Below are 11,168 nucleotides of genomic sequence, written 5' to 3' on the forward strand. Positions count from 1 at the left end.
GCTTAATGTCCTTGCCAAATAAGCTCAATGTTGACTCAAAGATATATCTCTGTGCATGAGTGAGACGAGCTTGTGAAGCCTGAACAACGAAACCTATAGCATCAATGTGATCCACATCATGGGTTTCAGGGTGAGAGAAAAACTCTCGGATCTGTTCAAAAATTACTTTATCGTGCTCAATACCTCTGGTATCCCCAAACCCTGGCGTGTCAATGATTGTCAACTTGAAGGGAATTCTGTGATGTTTGTTGCTATGTAAAGTGTAGGATGTTGTGATTTGTGTTTGAGTATGAGCTTGGGACAGTGCCCCAGTCACATGTTCGTCTACCAGCTTGAATCTGAAGTTATCTTCCCACTTCACCCCTAAGATGTAGTTGGTCATCGCATTGATTAGGGTACTCTTACCGGCGCCTGTAGCACCTACTAACATTATAACTTTGTGAGCCTTATACTCCCAGCCTATCTCACCGAAGCTACGACTACAGTACATTCCTTTATTAAAACATGGTCCCTCCTCCAAAGGAACCAAGAAAATGGCTGGGTGTCCTGCATCAGTACGTCCCTTTTTAGAGTGTTTAGTAAGCTTCTCGGCATAGCTGCGCTCACTTTTCGGTCTGTCACAGCTAGCGCTGGGGGTACTCATGATGAAGATGCTGTGTCCGGACCTAACCTAAAAGGAACAAAAAAAAAAGTTCTTCAATGTTTTAAAAAGTTGGATGGTAAATTTCTGATTCCAGAGGGGCATGTTTGTAGTCCTCTTTGCACCTGGCTGAATCGCTCAGTCCCTGACTGCCACTGTAAATTAGACTTGTTCCAGTTGAGAAAAAATTGAAATAGGATTACCTTATAATGCTAATGGATTAGCCACATCCGGCCCTTTAGGTCACATTCAAGAAAAGACTTCAAGAATGAAAAGGCTTTCTGTATTAATTGAGTTAAGGTAAAGTGGGTTTTATACTTGCCTTGTCTTGTTTGAAATTAAGTTCTTGTAGACTTGGGTATGGTGTCTATCAGACGACAGAAACTATAGTCCTGGACCCTGGTGAAATGTAATCATAAATGATCGGTGCAAAAGATTTTAAGTGCCAAATATGAAGAAGGGTCAGACACATTTGCAAAAAGGCATTTCGTCAGTGTCACGTGGGGTGCGTTGGGAGGGGGAGCCTCTTATAATGCCCCCCCCCCCCCCAAATTTGATTTAATCATGATTTTGGGTGCCACCCAAAATTCTTTACTGATAGCTTACTGTACACTGACTAAGAAAGTATAAAAGAATCAGATATTTGGTGCAAAGGCTAACTATGAAAGAGTCTTATTACCGTGTATTATTCATTTAATCATAATTAGGTTGCTCCGGGCACCTCGACTGCAAGGAATTTCCTGTAATAGGTCTTATTATTGTGTAGTTTACATACATAGCATGAAAAGGCCGATTCCATTTTTTTTTGTCTTTCCGCAAACAGCAGAAAAGCCTCTGTTTTTGTTCTGATTTTTTTAGTTTTTCCGCAATCTGCAAAAAAAGCTGTTCTTTTTGTGGCTTTTTGGCACATTTGAGGACCCTATATCTAGAGAACTGTAAGTCTGATTGGGTTGAAACTCGGCATATAAGTAGCCCGGGATGTGTTATAGGTAAAAAGTGATGATGGTGAAAATGATGAGGTGATGTTATCATGACGTCATCATCGCGTAATTTTAAAGTTTTGAAGATTATCACCATATCTCTCGAACCCAACATGCTAAATTCAAAATTCTTTTTGATTACGTTTGTTAGGTAAAAGGTATATGCACACAATTTTGAAAAATATGTGACGTCACAATGACGTCATAAAAAGATGCGATTCTTCAAAACACATATAAGAGTAAGTCCGATTGTCTTGAAACTTGGTATGTAGGTATGTACTGTTACTAATATGCAATCCTGTAAATAGTCGAATCATTAATCACAACCAAGTCAAGCAAAATGGTGCTACCTTAAGAACGTTATCTTGGCATAATTCAGTTCGAAAGAGTGCAAAAAGAACTCATCGCAGAAAAACTACAAGCGTTGTAAGGAACCATTTCACTCATTTATGATGGTCTACACGGCGATTCAAACCTAAAACACTGATGGTTTTTCAAAATGTGTAGATCCTTTTCTTCTGACCGACAGGCACTAAGAAGTAATTCTTCAGTTTAAACATTTGTATATACACCTCATATAATTTGAGTATATTATTGCCAAAGCACCTGAGACAGTAGAACCTTTGTATGCGGCTAACTTCAAATTGCCACCTTTCTGGCCCCACGATTCTACGATGTGGTTTCAGCAAGTACAGGCGCAGATTCATACTCGCCAAATAACAAGCCAGTCAACGAAATTCGCATATGTAGTATCGTCACTACAACCAAAAATCGCTCAAAAAGTTCGCGACCTATTAATTAGCCCTCCTGCAGGTGACCAATATGACAAGTTGAAATCGGAACTCATTAAACGAACATCAGAATCCGAGCAAAAGAAAATTGCACCAACTGTTAATTTCTGAAGAACTCGGCGATAGAAAGCCATACAGCTTCTCCATTGTATGAAGCAACTTCTATACGAGAAAACAGTCTCGAAGAAAAAATCTTACAAGGATTATTTCTTCAACGTTTACCTCAAAACGTACAACTGATATATGGCAACTGATCATCTAGCTGTACAGCTTAGAACAGTTGGCAATTGTTGCCGATAAAATATTGGAAGTCGCCTCTCCGCCACTTTTACCGAAGTGAATGCCATTTCCTCATGTCACTCACTTGAAACGCGAATGGATGAATTAAAAAGTCAGGTCAACCAATAAACAACTCTAGTTCAAACACTTGTTGTCAACAGTCAACGTAAACGTGACCGTGACTTTTCCGCTCGTTAACGTAGTCGAGAGCGCTCTAAAAGTAAAAGTAAAAATACCGAAAGATACTTCAGTCCATCCAAATCTAGGAGTGATGAACCACGCGCGGGTTCCAAGCGCTAGTACCACTGGCGATTTGGAGACAAAGCTACTAAATGTGTCAAACCTTGTTGCTATATTAAATCCAAATCTAAGGCGGCAAATCAGGAAAACTAGAAAGCCAGCAACTAGGGTCGACGAGTTTGGCTGGCAAACCAAACAGTCGTCTATTTTATATTACAGACAAAACTACTGGTACTAGATTTCTAGTTGACACTGGCGCTGAAGTAAGCGTGATACCACCTACCAGTGAAGATAAATGCAAGTGTAGTTTATATATATATACATTCCAAGCAGTTAATAAAAAAAACATTACCACTCACGGAAAGAGATCTATGACTTTGATTATCGGATTAAGGCGTAATTACAAATGGTTTTCATTATCGCAGCTGTGCCTGTACCAATTATCGGCGCTGATAAAGCAGTTTTCTCTACTGGTAGTTGTTAAGAATCGCAGGTGAATTGATTTGTCTGCATTGTTTTGTTTGTGCATAGGCCCCTTATAACAAAACTTATATATACAAAGGTGATTCACATGTGTTAATTTATAAATCCGGTCTTGGTCTTGGTCTTGGTCTCGGACTGTCGGTCTCGATCTTGGTCTTGGTGTCGGACTACCTTGTCTTGACTACAACCAAGTTTTTATAGCACATCAAATGCTTTAGGTGCAAATAATCTGTTACATGAAATTAATTGAGGTGCAATAAGTGAATTCAAGCACATGACGTGCTATCTCTCAAACAGTTCGCATCACTTGAAGACCTTCAGGTGCCTTTAATTTGCTACTTGCAAGAGCTTGAGGTGCGATAAGTGTTTCAAAGCACATAGAATGCTAGCCTTTAATTATGCACTGGTTGTCCAGTAGTTTTAATGTGGTGATTGACATTGTGCTGAACGGAATTGTCCTGGTAGTTCGGCCTAGTTATTTCTGAGTATTGACTAAGCAAAGAAGTATAAGCATTGTCACTGTTACTGTATATTGGGCTAGGTGAAATTACAGAGGCTTTGTTACTTGTAACTGGCAGTTCGGTTAGAAATAAAAAAAAATCCGCTGTTTACATTTAACGCAGCAGCTATTTTTTTGCCTAATAATAATAAGCCCGGTTCATAGACTTCATGCGAATGCGAATGCGAAGCGAATTTGAATGAAACATTCGCCGCGAAATTCGCCCGAGATGAAATGAACTTTTACGAATTCACAGCGCGAACACTTGCCATGATGTCACAAATTCGCGTTCGCTTTCGTTTCCGCGCTGAGTATGAGCCGGGCTTAACATTATGTGCATTTCCATCGGTTTCCTGACTGGCGCTCATTGAACAGGACATTGACACAATGAGGACCCGCCAACAGAGGGCTGGATAGCTCAGTTCGAACTGGACACCAATATGCAACTAAATTTGCGCTATTCATGGCGGATTATTTTGCTATGCAATCCTTGAAAATGCCCCTATTGAGTCTGTTTGTATTTTTGTGCTCATGCAAATGTCCATAGGGCCTATTCATGAGCAAAATTGTAGTCTCATTCTAGGGAGAATTCCATGTTGTTTTAGTACATGTTTTAGTTTAACCTCGAATATTCAGTCATATACTAGTGTTTCAAAGAAAACATTTAAGTTTGTTCCAATAGGACTTCAATGTTTAGAAATAGCCTTGTTTATAATAATAACAATATAAACATTTCTACCGCGCATTTTCCAAATAAAATTGATCAAATGCGCCTTACAATTAGAACAATAGGACTTATCGGGGTATTAACTTCTTGAATAGTCTGAGTGACCCGTTTCAAGCATCTTTAACTTTATACTTACTCGTAAAAAAAGCACAAACTCAATTGCTGAACTTTCTATAATGTTTGATCAATAAAATCACCATCAAATTTTCAATTAAAACGTTAGGCCAACGCAAGATCATCTTCATAATTTGTTGCAACTGTGAAAGTTTAAAACAAGTTCAGTATAAACAATTTTGAATTTTTTGCAAGATATCATTAAATACCACAATACATCTACTTTCTATTACTGATTCATACACCCGCTACCATGAAGTAAAATAGTTGAAGATTAAGATGAAATGTCATACAGTATTGCTTTGACATTGCCCAAATTTTACTTTAAAAACTACAGTTTTTTATTGCGAAATATAAAACAACATAGTAGAGGAAATAAAAATTAAACGCACTGGAAAAGATGTAAGCATCGCTGATGGCCAAGAACACTGCTTTCCCATATTTGTTTTGCCGTAGCAACATTCATTAACAAAACCAAAGCAAACTTTACGTTGTAATAGTAATGACCGCGTCTGTGCATAATTCGTGCTTTTCAATTAGGCCCTGTTTGCACGTCGCAGATACATATGACAGGGTGTGGTTAAAATCATTCTTCTATTGGTTAAAACATGTCACGTGACTTTTTATCATCATATATGGCTATTTAGTTAATGTTTAACTCGGGATTTCCCAGATAACCCCCGTACATTCTACCTTTTTGTCCAACTGGATGTGGATTAAATCGTTTACCATTGGTTAGAACGTGCCATGTGACTTTCCGTGGTCATGGTAATTCTGACGTAGATGCGTGATTCGGGGTTTCCTTGCTGATCTCCCAGGGCCGATTTACTCGCCACAGAAGTTGTGATGTAGAAATTGTCAAACATTACAGTTATCGTGCTGCTTTTATTGTGTTACGAGAAAACATGGAATTTCAGTTTGATATTGCAGATGACAACGGTTTAGAACATTTTGAGAACACACACAGGTCATTTTGGAAGTCATCCACTATATAGCCAATCTAATAATATGAGTCAGGTAAGAATTACTTTTCGTTTGGAATTCGCTGGGAAGTTTGGTTGGAAAATTTCTCTAATATTTCCGCTCGAAAATTTGTCGTGGGTCTGGTCTGGTGCACTTACACAAATATCAAAAAGTAATAACAATGAAAACACAAACAAACAAACACAATTTAACACAATAATATGAATATGAAAATATTGTCACCGAAAACATGTTGAGCTAACGCTTAAAAAACGCAAACAAAGAAGAAAACAGCAACGACAACAACCAACTGGACCAACGGGATTCAGGAGGCAGTTGGCTGGTTTGAATAAGATACAGAAGCGGGTGCTGTAATCTGTGACTTTACATTTAAATTACAAAGGTACAAAAAACCACCATGTATTTAACCAAAAAACTGCGTCAGTGCTCCATTATAGTCAGCGGACATTTTATGGTTATTTTACTTTCTTACATATTTTATCTTCGATGTTATTTAAAAACAGAGTTCAGTTTAGGACAACGTATAGTTCTCATTCGAGCGTTATGTGCTGAACTTTTGAGGTATTATACACAAAAAGCTCAGTTTTTATGATTTATTTTTATTCTGTTTAGTATGTTTTTGTTGATTATTTATTTACTATATCTAGTGACATATTGGTCTTGGTTGTGCTGCTTTTAAAGCTTGTTTATATATATATACATAATCGGTGATTAATAATTATGAGTATGTCCACGAGAGGACCATGCAGACCGTGACAAGGTAGGGGTCGGCGGATTTGGTTAAAATTTGGGGGGTAGGTGGGTCATAGGTAGCCTTGAGGTTGTACAAAATATTTGGCCAATCTGACCTCCGTAGCAGAAAAAAGAGCCAAAAATGTGTTTTTATTAGTGAAAAATGGTGATTTTTATGATTTTGGGGTACAAAAGTTTAAACGCTTGCTGCTCAACAGGGGCAAGCAGCAGAAAAATGAAATTTGCAGGGTCTTGAGGTTGTATCCTGACCTAAACCAGGAACTCAAAATTTAGAAAAAAAATTGCTCTTAGGAGGCAACGGCACTAAGGGTACCCCCAAAGTTGAGTCATAGAAATAGCGATCTTTAAGTCGCCGTAGCGTCATTAGTGCAGGTCTTTGAACAATGACACTCAGGTGAAAGAGAGTTCTTATCATGGTCTTTAAGTATCAAGAATAAAAACATTGTCAGCAGTTTTTAGTATGAAATGGCAGGAGCCTGTTTTACCCCTATTTTTCGCTAGTAAAGGGATGGGGGAGGGGCATACAGTACCCCCCCCCCTTTTCTATATTTTCAAAAGTCGACAACCAATTTTCATGAAATTTGCCACCAAGTTTTATTTTTTTCAATTTGTAAATATGACGTCAAAAATGTTTTTAAAAATCTTTAATAGAGGGCGTTTTTTGGGCACATTTTTGGTCAAAAAGTGTATTTTTCACATAATTTTGTCTTTTTTGCTTGAATGTTATGAAAATTGGCAAACGTGTATATTTTTTCATGATCAATAAAATTAAAACTTATTTTAATACTGGAGACGCCATTAGGGGTGCTATAATCCCTTAATTTATCCCATTTTTAGGGTAGGGGGTTCACTTTAAATCAATATGGCCGCCACCTTTCAGAGTCCAGGATGGAATGTATACCCTGCCCGATTTGTGGCAGAGGGAGTCCCCACAAATGTTCCTATACTCAACACACACTTGTCTTTTTGTTAACAGAAGTATCCCCCAATAATCATCTAAAGAATTCCTGAGATTACCAGAACACAATGAAGACACAATGGGGGGGGGGGGGGGGTTACACCCTGCCACATATCGTGCACCAAATGTGGGAATGATGAGGCTTGGATGACAATTCTGTTATTTTTTGGCATGTTAATGTAACCCGGAAAATTAATAAACTTGGAAAATAATAAATTGAATGAGAAAAACGCTAAATGTTGGGGTACTCGCCGTCAAAAATGAGATAGACCTAGATAGGGTAGGAACAAGTAGAGAGGAATTTGAATAAATAGAAACAATGACAAACACATTTTTAGAATGACAACAAAAAAAGAATGATTTATTTTACCAACCAAAATTTGAAGAAAACCATTCAAAAAAAAAACAATAATCAAAAAGGATCCAAATTAACTTTTTCCCAAACCTTAAACCTGTTATCCACACCACCAAATAAGTAAAATGGTAGTACTACAGTCGACTTTTGTTATAAAGAGCACTTTTATAAAGATGTCCTACTTCTGCTTATAAAGAGCAAATTCTGAGGTCTCAAATCTCTAGTTCTCTTTGTGTCTCTTTGTTTCGCTGTCCTTTCAAAGCAACATTTCTGTTTAAAGAGGTAGTTTGGGCGGTCTCACCGACCTTGCTATAACGAGAGTCAACTGTACAAAACTAAATTGAACTTTAAACTTAGATGGAAGTTGAAAGAAGAAAACTGAACCAACACAGTATCAAAATAGAATGACACATGGAACAACCTAACGATCAAAGTCGAAAAAACAATTGAATATAAATCAAGAAAATCGTTTTCCTTCTTAAATTAACATTAAAAAACAAGAACAGTCACTGTCTTCCAATAACAAACCATGATAACCCTTTGTTTAAACACAAAATACGTAAATGAAGAAAAAATGGAACCACTAATGCAAAAATGTTGGTAGAAAAGGATGCAATAAAAAAAAATGAAAACGGGTACTACTATCAAAATCTTGACCACTTCGTGATGATTCAGCAGTTGTTTCACCGATGGTAATCTTCATGAGCCCATCTTCTTGACCCGGTGCTAAACAATGAAGAACTAAACCAAAGGCTTCCTTTGCCTTCCTTCTATAATAACGGATGGTGCTATCAGACATGTCAGATGCTTCTTCAAACGAAGCTGCCCATCAACAGCAGACATTCCACCCTGAGTAAGGAAAGTGTGCAGGGATTGCAGCTCCACATTCTTTGGTCGGGGGGTTGGAGCCCAAGAAGAGTCAAGTGCACCTACACCCTGTGTAATATCTCCATCAGTTGATGAGAACTCAGATGTATGCTAGAAATAATCATGAGAAAATAAAAACAGTGAGATGCGTGCTACATATAGCAGGGTTGAAATACAAATTTATGTACTCAAAGAAGAGTGCTTACAATTCATCTGTGATAAATGAGATGCAATATGTCAAGGTCCATTCTTAGTTCACTCTCATTACCTCATGAACTGAAGTGCACTCTGTGTCGGTGGGTTGGAGAGATGGTACACCAGCCAGCGATGTGAAATCACTGATTGTACACTGCTGCTCTTCTTGTTCCTTAGAGAGCACATCGCTAGATGGTAATTGTTCCGCTGTCTGGTGCGTAACTGCTTGTTTGTGCTTAGATAGACAACCTCTACAGATACCTGAAAGTCATATGAACAGTGAGAATTAACAAAGTGTTAAGGCCGCAGCAGGCTTAATATTTTTTAAAAGTAAAAGATATAAAGCGGGGCGTATGTAGCCAACAATATTGAGCAATAGATGCCTTGAGAAAAACCCATGTCATAAATTTCCCCCCCCCCCTCCAAAAAAAAATAAATAAATAAATAAAAAATAAGAAATCTTCTTTTATTATTTTATATTGCCTGTATTTAATTGCACTTATTACTTTTTCTTTTTCTGATGTTGCTGGCTCTGGAGGATTTGTATAAAAGGGGAAACAAATCCGAAATTGTTCTTTAAGTTGTAAATGGTCTGATGAGTCACATCTCGTGAATAAAAGTAAAAAAAAAAAAACGTAAGTGCAAAAGAAATATTTGTTTAATTCCACAAACTGCGCATGTTCAGTGCAGTTCCAACTTTCTTTATATAAAAAAAAAAAATCAAAATCCAGCTCCGGCTAAATATCCACCATGACAACCAGTATTAATTTTTCACACAATAATAAATTTCACTGGTCACAAGTCAACTGCATGATAAGGGATATAATTGATATAACCTACCCAGGAACAAAGTCAGTTGATCAGAAATGGACCATAACCATGATTGATTCATTTCAGAAATGTATTTTTGTTTGATTTCTGTCTTCTTACCTGTTCCAACAGTGATCACGGTACCCCATCGATCAAACATCTATGATCTCACGGCTAGTTGCTTTATTCACACCACGGAATGGTTTGCCTTTCCCTTTATGGAGTGGATGACAACATTTCCTTGATGATGACCAACTCAACCCTAACTTGTATCTATGCGCTGGACATATTGTCTTATCAGTGTATGCATCGACGTCGAACAAACCACATCGCAGGATCAGTTTTCACTCGACATTCACATCATATGCAGCGACTTTCCACTTCTGCAAATGGCTCCGTATGTTTTTTGTGCATCGATTAAGTTGCACTGTATTTAGTTCGCGCGGATAAGAGGGATTTACACCATATTCGATGGCTTTGCAATAGTCAAAATTACTAAAGTCACATTGCTGCCGCACAGACGGCATGTCCATGGCAGCCATTTTGACAGTGATGTAATGCGAGAGCGCCCTCTTTCGATACCGTGCGCTAACTGGGTGGGCGGCAACAGGACGTTCCCCTCCTACCGGATCAGTGCGCACCACCAAAGGTAGCCCACTCACCCACCCACCCAATAGGTGAAGTCTGCAAAATGTAGATTTTGTTACGCTCTTACAACAATTCCTGCAAAATGTCAATTACAGTAAGGGCAACCAATTGCACTCGGAACTGTCTAGGGGGCTATGTAGGTTTGGTCATGAAAATTAGGAATTTTTCAACTTTGTTGACCGTGAGCAAACAAAAACAAGAAGAGCTGACAGTTTTTTTATTTTTTATTATTGTAGTCGGATATCTGAACTATGTTACTTCCAAGTTTGTTGCCTCTCTGCCCTGCATTAATTAAGTCATGGTTTACTGCGTAAATGACTTTATTTCGTAATATAGCTGATACGTGTTTTTCTTACGCCTATATCTCCGCAGTGAATGCTTGCATATCAACGATTTATATTTCATCGTTTAGAGGAGATTAAACCCTTTCTTTTGATATGTTGGTCGACAGTAAACGATTTAGTTTAAGGGAATAAACGGGGCTATAACTTCACACCAGAAAAAACACAAATTTACTCCCCGGAAGTCACCTTTTTTTGCTCAAAATTGTCGGTGCCCCGTACTCGGCCACCGTGTGATTATTTATCGAGCTACTCCAACGAGTGGTATCGTCTCAGTGGGGATCAAATGGCCAAGATTTGAACTTAATTCGCTGACCCCCCACCTTGTCGATTTTTCAAGATTTTGCATGGTCTTCTCATAAACGCACACTTATATATTATAGCTACTTTGTTCTAAACGTATGTAACGTATTTTTGTAACTTTATTTCGCTTTTTCTTTTTATTATAATGAAAGCTTTATTTAATGGGGTTTTTTTGTATTCAGGTATGCCATTCAGCTTGGA

At 38.0% G+C, this 11,168-nt stretch overlaps 1 protein-coding gene across 1 annotated transcript; it reads right to left on the reverse strand.

Annotated features, from left to right (window-relative positions):
- Positions 1-8,544: 8,544 nt before the first annotated feature.
- On the reverse strand, positions 8,545-10,133 carry LOC119743240. Its single transcript, XM_038219645.1, has 3 exons — positions 9,796-10,133; positions 8,939-9,126; positions 8,545-8,781 (listed from the first exon to the last, which is right to left on the reverse strand). Exons 1-3 carry the CDS (start codon positions 9,833-9,835, stop codon positions 8,545-8,547), a joined length of 465 nt encoding a protein of 154 aa, XP_038075573.1. The 5' UTR covers positions 9,836-10,133.
- Positions 10,134-11,168: the final 1,035 nt, after the last annotated feature.

This window comes from Patiria miniata, unplaced genomic scaffold (genome assembly GCF_015706575.1).
Source record: "Patiria miniata isolate m_02_andy unplaced genomic scaffold, ASM1570657v1 HiC_scaffold_6, whole genome shotgun sequence".
NCBI classification, from domain to species: Eukaryota; Metazoa; Echinodermata; class Asteroidea; order Valvatida; family Asterinidae; genus Patiria; species Patiria miniata.